Source organism: Ahaetulla prasina, chromosome 1 (genome assembly GCF_028640845.1).
Source record: "Ahaetulla prasina isolate Xishuangbanna chromosome 1, ASM2864084v1, whole genome shotgun sequence".
Lineage (NCBI taxonomy): Eukaryota > Metazoa > Chordata > Lepidosauria > Squamata > Colubridae > Ahaetulla > Ahaetulla prasina.
The window spans coordinates 3345162-3362959 of NC_080539.1; the positions used below are offsets into that span (position 1 = coordinate 3345162).

The window sequence follows — 17798 nt, forward strand, 5'->3', positions numbered from 1 at the left end:
TCTATCTATCTATCTATCTATCTATCTATCTATCTATCTATCTATCTATCCATCCATGATCTATCTGTCTGCATCTATTATCCATCCATCCATTCATCCATCCATCCATCTGTCTGTATTCTATTCTACTATACTCCTTCCATATATCTATCTTTCTGTCTTTATTCTATTCTACTATATTCCTTCCATCTATCTATCTATCTATCTATCTATCTATCTATCTATCTATCTATCTATCTATCTATCTATCTATCTATCTATCTTTCTTTCTTTCTCTACTCTATTCTTCTATACTCCATCCATCCATCCATCCATCTATATCTATCATCTATCTATCTATCTATCTATCTATCTATCTATCTATCTATCTATCTATCTATCTATCTATCTATCTATGATCTATCTGTCTGTGTCTCTTATCCATCCACCCATATATCTATCTATCTGTCTTTCTGTCTGTCTGTCTCTACTATTATACTCCATCCATCCATCCATCCATCCACCCACCCATCCATCCATATATCTATCTTTCTGTCTCTATTCTATTCTACTATACTCCATTCATCCATCCATCTCTCTCTCTCTCTCTTCTCTATTCTACTCTGTTATTCTATACTCCATCCATCCATTCCTCCATCCATCCATCTTTCCATCCATTAATCTATCTATCTATCTATCTATCTATCTATCTATCTATCTATCTATCTATCTATCTATCTATCTATCTATCTCTATTATCTAACTTTCTGTCTCTACTCTATTCTATCATACTCTGTCTATCCATCCATTCATCTTTCCATCCATCCATCCATCCATCCATCCATCCATCCATCCATCCATCCATCCATCCATCTCTATCTATCTGTCTGTCTGTCTGTCTATCTATCTATCTATCTATCTATCTATCTATCTATCTATCTAACGATATCTACCTATCACATTTAATCATCGTCCATCTCCCTTGCAGAGGGAACCTGCGTGGTTTACAATAATAAATGAAAAGCCTAAAAAACAGTATATAAAATTTTGAAAATTTTCATGGAAGATCTAGAGAAGCCCAGAACTATTGAACAAGTAGCCCTTGACTTATGGCCAGAATTGAATCCAAAATTTCCATTGCAAAGCAAGGCGGTTGTTTTTCCCCTCCTTTTATGACCTGTCTTGCCACAGCTGTTAAGTGAATCACTGCAGTTGTTCAGTTAGTAACATGGTTGTTAAGTGAATCTGGCTTCCCCATTGACTATGCTGGTCAGAAGGGAATCATATAACCCCAGGACACGACGGCTGTCATAAATATGAGTCAGCTGCCAAGCATCTCAATTTTGACCGTGAGGTCGTAAGTGTGAAAAACGGTCACTTTCCCCCCAGTGCTGTTGTAACTTCCAATGTTGTCGTAACTTCAAACGGTCACTAAACGACCTGTTATAAGTCGAGGACTACCTGTACATACTGGTTGCCCAGCACCTGAATCACAATCAATACAAGGGGACAACGGTGTCGGTGATCATAACCGCAAGTGCCCGCCGCAATTCTTGAACTTGAATTCTTGAAATTTGAATATTCGCTAAACGGACGTTCGTATCACGTCTTCCGGTGGGACGGCAGCGGTTTCCGGGGTTCCAGTTTCCCCCCCATTCTTTTCATGCCCCCCCCAGGTGGAGAAGGAAGGGGAGGAGCTGAAGGCGACGTGCGCGGGGCAGGCGGAGCAGCTGACTCAGACGGCCCTGAGGCTGCAGGAGAAAAACGCGGAAAGCGAAGCGGAGCTGAAGAACCTGAAGGAGGCCATCTTCGAGCTGGAGGACCAGGTGGAGCAGCACCGGGCCGTCAAACTGCACGACGACCAGATCATCGGCGACCTGGAGAGTAGGTAGTGGCGGGCTGGGTTGGAGCTGGCATTCCCCCCCCTCCCCCTCCCCCACTCCAGGTTGTTCAGAAAGGTGGTCAGTTGGAGCTTGCAACACACACACACACGTGTGTTTTGTCTTCACTGCAACCCTGCAAGGTAGGATGGGGGAAAAGGGAGTAGCCGGGTTAAGACTCACCATTGCAACCCTGTGCAAGTCTTCCTTCCTTCCTTTTTTCTCACCCTCCCTCTCAGTCTTTCTCTTTTTCTGTCTCTCTGTCTTTCTCTTGTCCTATTCCTTTCCTTTCCTTTCCTCTTTCTTTCTTTTTCTTTCTTTCTTTCTTTCTTTCTTTCTTTCTTTCTTTTCTTTCCCTCTATCTTTCTCTTTTTGTCTCTCTGTCTTTCTTTTTTTCCCTTCCTTCCTTCCTTCCTTTCTTTCTTTCTTTTCTTTTCTTTTCCTCTATCTTTCTCTTTTTCTGTCTCTCTGTCTTTCTTTTTCCCTCTTCCTTTCCTTTCCTTCCTTCCTTCCTTCCTTCCTTTCTTTCTTTCTTTCTTTTCTTTTCCTTTCCTCTATCTTTCTCTTTTTCTGTCTCTCTGTCTTTCTTTTTCCCTCTTCCTTTCCTTTCCTTCCTTCCTTTCTTTCTTTCTTTCTTTCTTTCTTTCTTTCTTTCTTTCTTTCTTTCTTTCTTTCTCTTTCTTTTCCTCTATCTTTCTCTTTTCTGTCTCTGTCTTTCTTTTCCCTCTTCCTTTCCTTCCTTCCTTCCTTCCTTCCTTCCTTCCTTTCTTTCTTTCTTTCTTTTCTTTTCCTTTCCTCTATCTTTCTCTTTTTCTGTCTCTCTGTCTTTCTTTTTCCCTCTTCCTTTCCTTTCCTTCCTTCCTTCCTTCCTTCCTTCCTTCCTTTCTTTCTTTCTTTCTTTTCTTTTCCTTTCCTCTATCTTTCTCTTTTCTGTCTCTCTGTCTTTCTTTTCCCTCTCCCTTCCTTCCTTCCTTCCTTCCTTCCTTCCTTCCTTCCTTTCTTTCTTTCTTTCTTTCTTTCTTTCTTTCTTTCTTTTCTTTTCCTTTCCTCTATCTTTCTCTTTTTCTGTCTCTCTGTCTTTCTTTTTCCCTCTTCCTTTCCTTTCCTTCTTTCCTTCCTTCCTTCCTTCCTTTCTTTCTTTCTTTCTTTCTTTCTTTCTTTCTTTCTTTTCTTTTCTTTTCCTCTATCTTTCTCTTTTTCTGTCTCTCTGTCTTTTTCCTCTTCCTTCCTTCCTTCCTTCCTTCCTTTCTTTCCTTCTTTCTTTCTTTCTTTTCCTCTATCTTTCTCTTTTCTGTCTCTTTCTCTCTTTCAATTTTTCTTTCTTTTCCTGCCTTGCTTTCTACATTCCTTCTTTTTTTTCTCTTTCAGTTTTCTTTCTTTTTCTCTTTTTTCTCTTTCTTTCTTTTTCTCTCTGTCTTTCTTTCTCTCTCACGTACACACACATAATTTTTCTTCCTCTTTCTCACCTCCCTTTTCTTTCCCCTTTTCAGTAGTGGCATCTGTTGTCATATGTCCGTCCTGCTTTTACAAACCTTTTTGCAGGTGGTCATTAACCAAGTCATCATGGTTATTAAACGATTATGATAAGGATATGGATTATCACCACCGTCAGTAAGCAAACCCATTGTTTGCATTTTTGCCCAAAACCCAGAAGTTTGAAAACCCAGGAGTTAGAAAAAACTGTAAACTGGTCACAACTAATTCAAAGTTGTCCGTTTAGGACAGTCCCCCCCCCCCCAAAAGATACTCACGACCCAGATTCAAATTCTGACAGCTGCTCTCCCCCTCCCTGCAGTCATGTGATCCTATTTCAGGTGTTCCATAACCAGGTTCCGTTTATGGCTGTTTACAATGTCCCAGAAGTCACGTGGCCACGATTTATGGCCTTTTGCTGAAAACAGGCATTTCCTTCCGGTTTCCAGAGGCAAAAGACCCATAGCAAACAATAGGTTTGCTTAATGACCACGGCAGAAAGGTCATAGAATTGGGTGCCATCAGGTGAATGATCCACTTAAGGACCGACCCAGCTTACAACCATATAATCAAGATCGGCCCTCAGCTCTCTCAATGAGACAAGATCGCCACCTGCTGGCAGGTGTTGGGTATGTTCAGGGAGCTGAAATCGATTTACGAGCGGGATATAAAATCTAATTATTTTGCAGGACCCAAAATATCTCTTTGGATCCTGCAAAATGAATCAGATTTTATTTTGCAAAAGAAAGTCAATTTTATTTTGCAAAATGAATCAAATTTTATTTTGCAAAATGAATCAGATTTTATTTTGCAAAATGAATCAAATTTTATTTTGCAAAAGAAATACATTTCATTTTGCAAAAGAAATACATTTTATTTTGCAAAAGAAATACATTTCATTTTGCAAAAGAAATACATTTCATTTTGCAAAAGAAATACATTTCATTTTGCAAAAGAAATACATTTTATTTTGGTAAAGAGCAGATTGTTCATCCACAAAGGGGCATCAGAGTGTAACAGAGTTGGAAGGGACCTTGGAGGTCTTCTAGTCCAACCCCCTGCTCAGGCAGGAGACCCTAATACCATTCCGGACAAATGGCTGTCCAGTCTCTTCTTGACAGCCTCCCGTGATGGAGCACCCACAATTTCTGGTGGCAAGCTGTTCCACTGGCCAATTGTCCTCACTGTTGGGAATATTCTCCTTAATTCCGGCATCGCTTCGCTGCTTGATTAGTTTCGAAATGCTTTTTCTTCCCAGATAACCTGCTCAAGTTGGAAGATCAGAAGCTGGAACTGGAGAGACAACTGAAGATGCTGAATAAACAAATTAAGGTGAGGGTCCAATGGACGTGACTCTTTTTAGCTCAGGGTTAAGCTGTGGGGTCCTTGGTAGTCTCCAAGGAGTTGGGTGATTTTCTTCCAGGCGTCTCATTACCCAACTAGGGAACATCATCAGTGTTAGAAGCCAGTGGGGGTTTGTGCTCTTATTTAGGATAGGTTACCCCGCCACTGTTGTGTGGGAGTGTTGCTTTCTTATTTATTTATTTATTTATTTTATTAGATTTTTATACCGCCCTTCTCCCGAAAGACTCAGGGCGGTGTACAGCCAAATAATAAAAACCCCACAATATACACATTAAAACAAAAACTTAAAACCAAGCGTATTGCATAAATGGCCGAAATTTAAAACAATTTAAAACCCTAAAATTCATAAATAACCCCAATTTAAAATTTAATAAAACTTTTAAGCCAGTCCCGCTTGAATAAATAAATGCGTTTTCAGCTCACGGCGAAAGGTCCGAAGATCAGGCAATTGGCGTAAACCAGGGGGAAGTTCGTTCCAGAGAGTAGGAGCTCCAAGAGAGTAGGAGCTCTTCTCAGTAAGTCCCCGATTAGGCTGTTGTGTACTGTAGCTACACAACAGAGAGCAAACCACTCCTTCCAACACTGATGATGTTACCTAGTTCAGTAATGAAATGTCTGTAAGAAAACCACCGCGTTCCAGGAGCCAAAGAAGTTGAAGGAAAATGCTTTTAAAAAATGCTCCGACGATCCCAGCTGAGCTGTGTGATCGTCAGAGGCTTTTTTCTTTTTTTACTTTTAAAAGCATTTTTTAAAAGGTACAACAGCTGAAGCCTGCTAGGCAAAAATTTTCATATTTTTTTTTATTATTTACATTTATATCCCGCCCTTCTCCGAAGACTCAGGGCGGCTTATAGTGTATAAGGCAATAGTCTCATTCTATTTGTATATTTACAAAGTCAACTTATTGCCCCCCCCAACAATCTGGGTCCTCATTTTACCTACCTTATAAAGGATGGAAGGCTGAGTCAACCTTGGACTTGGTGGGGCTTGAACCTGCAGTAATTGCAGGCTGTTGTGTTTTAATAACAGGCTTCTTACAGCCTGAGCCACCACGGCCCATTTGAGAGAGAGAGGGAGGAAGGGAGGGAGGGAGGGAGGAAGGAAGGAAGGAAGGAAGGAAGGAAGGAAGGAAGGAAGGAAGGAAGGAAGGAAGGAAGGAAGGAAGGAAGGAAGGAAGGAAGGAAGGAAGGAAGGAAGGAAGGAGACGGAGGGAGGGAGACAGGGAGGAAAAAGGAGAGGAAGGAAGGACTACAAACCTGGCACTAGATGCAGCTTCAGAGGATAATCGAGGGCTGGAAGGCACCTGGAGGTCATCTAGTCCAACCCTGCTCCAGCAGGACATTGTTAATGAGTTTGTCTTTTGATCCCCCAGTCACATAGCCACGCCCACCCAGTCACATGATCCCCCCACCTCCACCAAGCCACGCCCTCCAAGCCACGCCCACAGAACCGGTAGGAAACACCGCTGGATCTAACCCAATATTTTCCCAACCTGGATAACTTTAATTTTCTGGAAGTAGAAGTCTGTAAATCTTAAATGTTCCAAAAGTTTGAGAAACGGTATTCTAGGCAGAAACAATAGAAAACGGACAGCAGGAAGTTATTTTCAATAAACTCAATTGAATTAATTGAATCAACTCTTTTTAATTAATTTATTTATTGGGTTGTTTTTTTTTAATGATTATTTTTGGGTGTTATTTATTTTAATTTTATGTTTTTTATTTTTAATTTGTGTCAGATGATGGACATGTTTTAAAGTCATGATAGATGGATTTAATTCCCAGAATTCAATGCTGGCTGGGGAATTCTGGGAGTTGTACAGGTAGTCCTCGACTTACTTCATTTAGCGACCGTTTGAAGTTACAACAGCACTGAAAAAAGGGATCGTCTGTCACACGGCCGCTGCAGCATCCCCAGGGTCCCGTGATCAAAATTCAGGCGCTCGGCAACCTGACTCACATTTATGACGGTGGCACTTATGACCCGTTTGCCACCTTCTGACCAGCCAAGTCGACAGGAAAGCTGGATTCGTTTAACAACCAGGTTACTGACTTCACAACTGCGGTGACTCCGCTTTAACAACCAGGTTACTGACTTCACAACTGCGGTGACTCCGCTTTAACAACCAGGTTACTGACTTCACAACTGCGGTGACTCCGCTTTAACAACGGTCGCCAGAAACATCGTACAGCGGGCAGAACTGAAATTAATCGGACGCCTCGCTTAGCGACACAAGTGTGGGTCCCCGTCCACTGCGGTCGTAAGTCGAGGACTGCCTGTATCCTGTCCGGCGTGGTTGCTAGCCAATCCTGACCTCCCTCCCTCGCTCTGCCCCTAGGAGGAGACGGAGGGAGGGAGGAAGGAAGGACTACAAACCTGGCACTAGATGCAGCTTCAGAGGATAATCGAGGGCTGGAAGGCACCTGGAGGTCATCTAGTCCAACCCTGCTCCAGCAGGACATTGTTAATGAGTTTGTCTTTTGATCCCCAGTCACATGATCCCCCACCTCCACCAAGCCACGCCTCCAAGCCACGCCTCCAAGCCACGCCTCCAAGCCACGCCCACAGAACCGGTAGGAAACACCGCTGGATCTAACCCAATATTTTCCCAACCTGGATAACTTTAATTTTCTGGAAGTAGAAGTCTGTAAATCTTAAATGTTCCAAAAGTTTGAGAAACGGTATTCTAGGCAGAAACAATAGAAAACGGACAGCAGGAAGTTATTTTCAATAAACTCAATTGAATTAATTGAATCAACTCTTTTAATTAATTTATTTATTCATCCATCCATCCATCCATCCATCCATCCATCCATTTACTCATTGATTCATTCATTTACCCATTCATGTATTTACTCATTGATTCATTTATTCACTCAATCATCCGTTTACTCATTGATTCATTTATTCAGACCCATACATTTATTTATTGATCCATTTACTCATTCATTTATTTATTCATCCATCCATCCATCCATTTACTCATTTGTTTATTTATTGATCCATTTACTCATTGATTCATTTATTCATTTATTTACTCATTCATTTATTCATTTATTCATTCATCGGTACATTTATTTATTCATTTATTTGCTCATTCATTCGTTTATTCATTTATTAATTTATTTATTGGGTTGTTTTTTTTTTATTATTTACATTTATATCCCGCCCTTCTCCGAAGACTCAGGGCGGCTTATAGTGTATAAGGCAATAGTCTCATTCTATTTGTATATTTACAAAGTCAACTTATTGCCCCCCCAACAATCTGGGTCCTCATTTTACCTACCTTATAAAGGATGGAAGGCTGAGTCAACCTTGGACCTGGTGGGGCTTGGACCTGCAGTAATTGCAGGCAGGTGTGTTTTAATAACAGGCTTCTTACAGCCTGAGCCACCACGGCCCATTTGAGAGAGAGAGGGAGGAAGGGAGGGAGGGAGGGAGGGAGGGAGGGAGGAAGGAAGGAAGGAAGGAAGGAAGGAAGGAAGGAAGGAAGGAAGGAAGGAAGGAAGGAAGGAAGGAAGGAAGGAAGGAAGGAAGGAAGGAAGGAAGGAAGGAAGGAAGGAAGGAGACGGAGGGAGGGAGACAGGGAGGAAAAAGGAGAGGAAGGAAGGACTACAAACCTGGCACTAGATGCAGCTTCAGAGGATAATCGAGGGCTGGAAGGCACCTGGAGGTCATCTAGTCCAACCCTGCTCCAGCAGGACATTGTTAATGAGTTTGTCTTTTGATCCCCCAGTCACATAGCCACGCCCACCCAGTCACATGATCCCCCCACCTCCACCAAGCCACGCCCTCCAAGCCACGCCCACAGAACCGGTAGGAAACACCGCTGGATCTAACCCAATATTTTCCCAACCTGGATAACTTTAATTTTCTGGAAGTAGAAGTCTGTAAATCTTAAATGTTCCAAAAGTTTGAGAAACGGTATTCTAGGCAGAAACAATAGAAAACGGACAGCAGGAAGTTATTTTCAATAAACTCAATTGAATTAATTGAATCAACTCTTTTTAATTAATTTATTTATTGGGTTGTTTTTTTTTAATGATTATTTTTGGGTGTTATTTATTTTAATTTTATGTTTTTTATTTTTAATTTGTGTCAGATGATGGACATGTTTTAAAGTCATGATAGATGGATTTAATTCCCAGAATTCAATGCTGGCTGGGGAATTCTGGGAGTTGTACAGGTAGTCCTCGACTTACTTCATTTAGCGACCGTTTGAAGTTACAACAGCACTGAAAAAAGGGATCGTCTGTCACACGGCCGCTGCAGCATCCCCAGGGTCCCGTGATCAAAATTCAGGCGCTCGGCAACCTGACTCACATTTATGACGGTGGCACTTATGACCCGTTTGCCACCTTCTGACCAGCCAAGTCGACAGGAAAGCTGGATTCGTTTAACAACCAGGTTACTGACTTCACAACTGCGGTGACTCCGCTTTAACAACGGTCGCCAGAAACATCGTACAGCGGGGCAGAACTGAAATTAATCGGACGTCTCGCTTAGCGACACAAGTGTGGGTCCCCGTCCACTGCGGTCGTAAGTCGAGGACTGCCTGTATCCTGTCCGGCGTGGTTGCTAGCCAATCCTGACCCTCCCTCCCTCCCTCGCTCTGCCCCCTAGGAGGAGACGGAGGAATGGCACCGCTTCCAAGCCGACCTGCAGACCGCCGTGGTCGTGGCCAACGACATCAAATGCGAGGTGCAGCAAGAACTGCGCGCCGTCAAACGGCGCCTCCTGGAGGAGGAGGACAAAACTGCACGGTTGCAGAAGGAACTGGAGGAAGTCCAAGGAGGAAGCAGCCGGTGAGTGGGCTGGGGGGCAACGGCGGTGGTGGGGCACCCCAGAAGTCTGGGTCGGGGGTACCTTCCCCTCTCCCCACTGTTGGGCAGCAATTCTGCGTCACTCGCTCTTCTCGCAGGCTTTGTCGAAAGGCGCTGTTGTAATTTGTGTGCAAAAAAAAAAAAGCGTGCTTGTTACACACTGTTTGTACTGTACTGCTTGGTGGGCAGGAACGTGGTTGGTTGGTTGGTTGGTTATATATTTATTTATTCATTTATTCACTCATTTATGTATTCATTTATTCACTCAATCATCCGTTTACTCATTGATTCATTCATTTGTTTATTCATTTATTTACTCATTTATTCATTCATCCATACATTCATTTATTCATTTATTTACTCATTCATTCTCTTATTCATTTATTTACTCGTTTATTTATTGATCCATTTACTCATTGATTCATTTATTTATTCATTCATTTATTAATTTATTTATTCATTCATCCATACATTTATTTATTTACTCATTCATTCGTTTATTCATTTATTTACTCATTTGTTTATTTATTCATCCATTTACTCATTGATTCATTTATTTATTCATTCATTCGTTTATTAATTTATTTATTCATTTATTCATTCATCGGTACATTTATTTATTCATTTATTTACTCATTTATTCATTTGTTTCTTTATTCATTTATTTACTCATTTGTTTATTCATCCATCCATTTACTCATTGATTCATTCATTTACTCATTCATTTATTCATTCATTCATTTACCAATTCATATATTTACTCATTCATTCTTGTTTATTCATTTATTTACTCATTTATTCATTCATTTACTCATTCATTTATTCATTCATTCATTTACCCATTCATGTACTTACTCATTCATTCCTTTGTTTATTCATTTATTTACTCATTTATTCAGACCCATACATTTATTTATTCATTTATTTGCTCATTCATTCATTCATTTATTTATTCATTTATTTATCATTTATTTATTCATTTATTTGCTCATTCATTCATTCATTCATTCATTCGTTTATTCATTTATTTATCATTTGTTTATTCATTTATCTACTCATTCATTCATTCATTTACCCATTCATGTATTTACTCATTCATTTCTTTATTTGTTTATTCCTTTATTTGTTTATTTATCATTTGTTTATTCATTTATTTACTCATTCATTCATTTGTTTATTCATTTATTTACTCATTTGTTTATTTATTTATTCATTCATTTATCTATTTGTAAAATTTATTAACTGCCCATCTTCCAAACATTACCCCTGGACAGTTCCTTCTGTTCAACACCAGTCAGAATGCAGGCAGAGTCTGGTATCCTTTTTCTCAGCTGCTCAGGTTCTATAAAGATCAGTATGACAGTGTTGGAAGGGACCTCGGAGGTCTTCTAGTCCAACCCCCAACTTTTACCGTTGGCAGCCTGGCTGAGGGGGAGGAGGTAACCGGCCCACGCAAGTGGAAGGCCAGCGCGCACCTGTGCCAAGCTGTCACTCGTGTGAGCTGAGCTACACATGTGCACGCTGGGCCATCGCACACGCCACCTGCTTTCAGAGAGGCCAAGGCCTGGAGTGGGCTTGGGTTTGGGGACCCCAGCCCTACGCCATTTCAGACAAGTGACTGTCCAATCTCTTCCTTAAGACCTCCAGTGTTGGAGCACCCACAACTTCTGGTGGCAAGCTGTTCCACTGGTCAATGGTCCTCACTGCTTGGAAGTTCCTCCTTAATTCCAGGTTGCTTCTCTCCTTGATTAGTTTCCATCCGTTGCTTCTTCTCCTGCCTTCAGGTGCTTTGGGAGATAAGTTGTCCGCCTCTTCCTCAAATATTGGGAAACTGCTATATGGCTGATGAATGGGAGCATATGGTGGGGGAGGAAGGGGTTGGCATTAAAAGCTGTGGAGGAATTTTTGGAGCTGATAGGTTGGAGAAGACCTGGCCGCTGCCTCCAAGTTCTAGAGAACCTGGGTAGAAGGTGGAGCAGATGTGTTGAGTGTTGTTCTAGAAGACAAGAAAGGATTTAAACAGAAGGAAAATGGTTGGTTGGTTGGTTGGTTGGTTGGTTGGTTGATGGAGGGATAGACAGATGGATGAGAATGGATAGTTGGAGGGATGGAAAGGTGGATGGGTGGGCAGATGGAGGCTTGGACAGATAAACAGATGGATGGAGAGTTGGAGGGATGGAGAGATAGAGGGACAGACGGATGGATGGATGGGCAGATGGAGGCTTGGACAGATAAACGGATGGATGGAGAGTTGGAGGGATGGAGAGATAGAGGGACAGATGGATGGATGGATGGAGTGTTGGAGGGAGGGAGGGAAGGATGGATGGAGAGATGGATGGATGGATGGGCAGATGGAGGCTTGGACAGATAAACAGATGGATGGAGTGTTGGAGGGATGGATGGATGGAGGGAGGGAGGGAGGCTTGGACAGATAAAAGGAAGGATGGAGATTTGGAGGGATGGAGAGATGGAAGTATAGAGGGACAGACCGATGGATGAATGGACAGTCGTAGGGATGGAGGGAGGGAGGTTTGGACAGATAAACGGATGGATGGAGAGATGCAGGGATAGAGGGACGGATGGATGAATGAATGGAGGGATGGAGAGATGGAGGGATGGAGGACGCCTGTTCTATTTAGGAGCCTCGCTTGACCGACCTGCCTCCGTCTGTCTGCTCAATTTTCCTCGCCGTGGCGTCTTGTCTAGCTTTGGTGTCGTTTTGGTTGATTTAATATTGTGGGATTTTGATCGTTTATCAAGGAAATGTCGCCTCAAAAGACCCTTGGCTGGAAATTCGGGATTCGGTTTCGTTTTTAAAGAGACCGACCCTCGTCCTGGGACCTCAGTAAAGAAAGTCCTGCCTGCAACTCCGCCTAATGTATTATTTGGGATTGGCATACTGGTAGTCCTCAACTTACAACAGCTTAGTGACCATTCAGAGTTAAGAACCGCACTGAAAAATGTGACCGTTGTACTGAAACAGCCGTTAAACGAACAGTTTTAAGTCGAGGACTACCTGCAGCCAAGGCTCACTTGCAGTGTTTATTGTGAAAAGTCTGTACTGGAATAATTTGCTCCAGAAAATTACGGAAGTGCTAAACGCGTTCATATTTCTACGTTTCAGAAAGGAGAAAAAAAAACGATGCGCGCATATATATTCCTAAGTAATAAATGTAAAAGATCTCAGCCCTTCTGTTATCTGCAGAGAACAGTGGTCTTCTTCAATCAGAATAGAGCTGGAAGGGACCCTGGAGGTCTTCTAGTCCAGCCCCCTTTTCCTAAAAATGGCTGTCCAATCTCTTGTTAAAAACCTCCAGTGATGAAGCGCCCACAATTAAAAAAGGATAACAGAATTGGAAGGAAAAGTCTCTGGTTTGTTTTTGTTTTTTTTAAAATCTGCAAAATAAATAAATTTATTTTGGTCAAGAGCAGATTGTTCATCCACAAAGTGGCATCAGATTCTAACAGCGCTGGAAGGGACCTGGGAGGTCTTCTAGTCCAGCCCCTTGCTCAAGCAGGAGGCCCTCTACCATTCCAGACCAGTGACTGTCCAGTCTCTTCTTGAAAACCTCCAGTGATGAAGCACCCACAACTTCTGGTGGCAAGCTGTTCCACTGGTTAATTGTGAGGAAGTCTCTCCTTAGTTCCCAGTTGCTTCTCTCCTTGGTTCGTTTCCATCCGTTGCTTCTTGTCCTGCCTTTGGGTGCTTTGAAAAATAACTCCCTCTTCTTTGGGGCAGCCCCTCAAATGCTCGAACACTGGTATCGTGTCACCCCAGTCCTTTTTAGATTAACAGAGTTGGAAGAGACCTTTGAGGTCATCTAGTCCAACCCCCCCCTCTGCCCGAGCAGGAGACCATACACCCTACCTGACAAATGGCAGGTCCAGTCCCTTCTTGAAAGCCTCCAGCGATGAAGTCTGCTTTCATTAAAATAAGACTCCCCGGTTTCTCAGCAAACACAGGAGTCGGCATAAGGGTACCACGTCCGCCGCGAGGAAGCAGCCGCCATTGACAAAATCGCTTGAGCTGGCGCATTCACACAGAACATTTCTCTTTCCCGAGGTTTTTTCGGGCCTCCCTCTCTATCATCATCTTCGTTTAACGACCCGATAATCCCTTGCGGGGTGGAGTCTGGGCAACCAGCAGAACGTTTACTGGCCAGATGCCTTTCCTGTTGCCAATGAGGAGTTTTGTTCAGCAGATACAGTACATTCTCATTGTGCTCAGAGAGAGGAATATCTGCCTCTACCCAGGATCGAACTCACAGCCTCCGGATTGCGAGGCGAGAGCTCCACCTCTAGGCCACCGCACCACTCCAGAGGACCTCCCTCTCTATCCCCGTGCCCATTCCAATCCGGTGCCCCTTCCCAATTCCTGCTCTTTCCCTTCCGTTGGCTTCCGTTCCCGGAGCAGTTGGCGAGCCGGATCCGACCCCCCTGTTTCTGAAGATCATCCGAATCGAAGGTAAGAGATGGTCCAGCGGGCCCCCTTGGTGCCCGATAACAGAGCCCCCTCCCCTCTGCCCGACTAACCGCCCTCCTCTTCCTCCTCCGTCCCTCCGTCCGACAGATTTCCACCCACCCTGAAAGCCGCCACGTCCCTTTTTTCCCACGGCGGGTAACCTCCGTTTCTCTCTTCTAGAATTCAAGTTGTGTTTGTGTTGCCTCCGTCCGTCTCGTCCACTGCTCTGCTTCCTTTTTTTCCCGTCCGTTGCCTGTGTGTGTTGCCGCTGTCTCGTCTTGCAGTCCTCTAAGGAGCCTTGTGCCCACCATGAAGGGGGCGTTGGTTTAACCGAGCACCCCCTCCCGGCAAGGGTTTAGCTACCCCGTAGGGCTTCGACGTGGACCTGGGCGGCTGGGCCCAACTTTCGGGTAAGGAGACACATGGAGATGGCGGAATGGCCCTGTGGCGGGAGGGACGTGGTATAAAGGCAGTCCTCGACTTATGACCAACTTACGAGCCCAAAATTTGCCTTGCTAATCATAGGGGCGGGACGTGGTATATAGGTAGTCCTCGACTTATGACCACAGAATTTCCATTGCTAATCATAGAGGCAGGACGTGGTATATAGGTAGTCCTTGACTTATGACCAAAAATATTTCCATTGCTAATCATAGGGGGCGGGACGTGGTATATAGGTAGTCCTCAATTTATGACCAACTTACGAGCCCATTGCAAAGCGAGACAGAACTGAGTTTGGTCCCATTTTGCAACCTGTGTTGCCACCGTTGTTAAGTGAATCACCACCATTTTTAAGTTAGTCGCACGGTTGTTATGTGAATCTGGCTTCCGCATTGACTTCAATTGACTTTAATTCCCAGAATTCTTAGCAGTGGCGATGCTGAAACGATCATAAATTTGAACCACTTACCAAGCATCTGAATTTTTTTAAATTATTATTATTATTATTTTTTATTTTTTACCAAGCATCTGAATTTTTGATCACGTGACCATGGGGATGCTGCCATGGTCATAAGTGTGAAAAACGGTCCTAAGTCCCTTTTTTTCTGGTGCTGTTGTAACATTGAAGGTTCACTAAATGAACTTAGACTTTAGACTTAGAAAATAACTTTACTGTTACTTTGAATGTCCACTAATCGGCATACATTAAAATGAAATTTTTGTTGCATCTCAAAGGGTCGGAATGGAATGGAATAGAGAATAGAGAATAGAACAGAACAGAACAGAACAGAACAGAAAAGAAAATATGGAATGGAATGATGGAGGGGGAGGAGGAGGAAGGAAAAAAGAGGGAAGCCGAAGGAGAAGCAAATATAGAATAGAATAGAAATAGAAATAGAAGAAAATAGAATAGAATAGAATAGAATAGAATAGAATAGAATAGAATAGAATAGAATAGAATAGAATAGAATAGAATAATGGAATGGAAATAAGAGTAGAATAGAAGAGTATAGTATAGAATAATATAGAATAGAATAGAAAAGAAAATAAGGAATGGAATGGAATAGAATAGAATGATGGAGGAGGAGGAGGAGGAGGAGGAAGGAAAAAAGAGGGAAGCCGAAGGAGAAGCAAATATAGAATAGAATAGAATAGAAATAGAAGAAAATAGAATAGAATAGAATAGAATAGAATAGAATAGAATAGAAGAATATAGTATAGAATAATATAGAATAGAATAGAAAAGAAAATAAGGAATGGAATGGAATGGAATGATGGAGGAGGAGGAGGAGGAGGAAGGAAAAAAGAGGGAGAAGGAGAAGGAGAAGCGAATATAGAATAGAATAGAATATAGAATGAAACGAATAGAATAGAGCAGAGCAGAACATGGGAATAGAATAGAATAGATTTAAGAACAAAATAGAACAACTTGATTGTCACTTTGAATCTACACCAATCGACATCCATTGCCTGCAGCTCTCAAAGGGTCACCCCCTCCAACATACACTACATAAACATGACAAATAAATAAATGAATGAATAAACAAATAAATACAAAATTATGCGTAACTGTTGTAAGTCAAGGACTACCTGTATCCGAGGTCCCTTCCTAAGGCAGGGGGGGTATGATTCACTTTACGACGTGCATCAAAAAAATACAACACTTTGTCCCTGGTTTCTCCCATTGATAAAATTCATCTTCCCCTCTCTCTCTCTCTCTCTCTCTCTTTTCGTAGATCTCAAATCCTGGTGAATTAATTCAGCCCGGGGGGAATATTTGGCTCCGCTAAAACACCACCAAGTCTTTCGTCGGAGGAGAAAATTTTTGATCTGAGCAAGAAACATCTGGGCTTCAAGAGAAGATTAAAAACTCGGAGAAACTCCAGATTCTTTTCTCTCTCTCGTTTCATTTTGGTGGGGATTCAGGCTCCCTTCCGAAAGTTTTCTCGGAACCGGGTGTTTTGCGGAATTCAGGAAACTGGTTTCCGGTTGCAGCTAAGCCAATGCTGGTCATTTCGGGGTGGGGTGGGGTGTATCTGTGATTTTTTTTTTTTTTGGGAGGGGGGGGTGTATGTCCCATTCTGCTTGCCTAGCGGTATTGGCATTCTCCGTGGACTACTAGGAGACAAATCGGGATTTAAAATTTCTCCTCTTGCTAGAACATCTTCCAAGGAACAAGATAATTCTCTGAAATCTGCCGGCAGATTGAAAGGGAGAAGAGTTGGATGGGGATGGGGGCGAAGGGATGGGAGGGGGGAGTCTGGGTTTAGGAGTGGCCACGGGGGTCTATGACCCCTTCGGGGTTCTGCAGAAACGCTGTTTGGTGGCTTTTAATTGTGATCGTTTTCGGCGCAACTATTTTTCTCCCGCGAGTCTTGGGCTTAGAACCGAGTTCCTTCGATTTTGGCAACTTTTCAAAGAGGTCTGGACTTCAACTCCCAGCATTCCCCGCCACTTAAAAGTTGCCAAGGTGGTGGAACCCTGGCCTACCCTGTGATATTGGGGCACTGAAGCTTCAGGGGAAAAACCTTCTGAAGCAGGCATCTCCAACCTTGGTCCCTTTAAGACTTGTGGACTTCAACTCCCAGAGTCCCTCAGCCGGGACTCTGGGAGTTGAAGTCCACAAGTCTTAAAGGGACCAAGGTTGGAGACCCCTGTTCTGAAGGGTCTGCCATGAGAAGTAACCAAAATCTGGATGGCCAAACTGAACCTGGCCACCAGAGGGCAGCAAAAGATCCACCGAATGGTCCCTGCTCTCTGCTGGCCAACTCCAGTATTGCAGCTCCGATCTGGCCGTCCTCTACATCTAGATCAGCGGTCCCCGACCGGTGTCAAACTGGATTTCTTCAAGGGCCGGATCAGTATTGTAGTTCTCCTCCACAGGCCGCCCTTGTGTGTGTGTGTGTGTGTGTAGAGACAGGACGGACGCCTCCTGTAGCCTCCTGCCAGCCCCTCCACACCCTGTTTTCAGCCATGACGTCCTCCTGCAGCACTTTGCCGGCCAAAACGGGGCACAAGGGGACTGAGTGAGCCCTCCTATGCTTTGTTTTAGGCCTGGACGGTCTCCTGCAGGGGGGCGCCCCATTTTGGCTCCGTGGGCCGGTCCTTTGCTATTTCCAGGCCAGCCCCGCAGTCCAGATGTGGCCCAAGGCCTTGAGTTTGACACCCCTGCTCTATGGCTCCACGGACTGGCAGCAGCAGCAGGCAACCGGCAGAGAGTGGACGGCCTGGTTTTGGAGCACACAAATTAATCATGGGCTCGCGCCAGTGGAGCTTCACGCACTCGTCCGCGGCTTGTGCAGCCCGATTCCCGACGGGCCATGGGCCGCTACCGGATTGAGGCCCCCCCCGATCTAAACGGTCTGGTTTACTCCC

The 17798-nt window shown here is 43.5% G+C and overlaps 1 protein-coding gene across 4 annotated transcripts in view; it reads left to right on the forward strand.

Moving 5' to 3' along the window:
- Positions 1–17798, forward strand: part of SPECC1 (sperm antigen with calponin homology and coiled-coil domains 1) — a 162040-nt gene that overhangs the window by 87235 nt on the left and 57007 nt on the right. For 2 of the 4 annotated variants that reach the window (XM_058163994.1, XM_058163996.1), the window contains 3 exons: positions 1656–1863; positions 4591–4664; positions 9321–9502. In XM_058163994.1, the coding sequence (XP_058019977.1) occupies positions 1656–1863; positions 4591–4664; positions 9321–9502 (464 nt within the window). Of the gene's footprint in view, positions 1–1655; positions 1864–4590; positions 4665–9320; positions 9503–14162; positions 14393–16159; positions 16626–17798 lie in introns of those variants that run through there. The other 2 variants (XR_009152810.1, XM_058163997.1) reach the window with 2 other exon arrangements.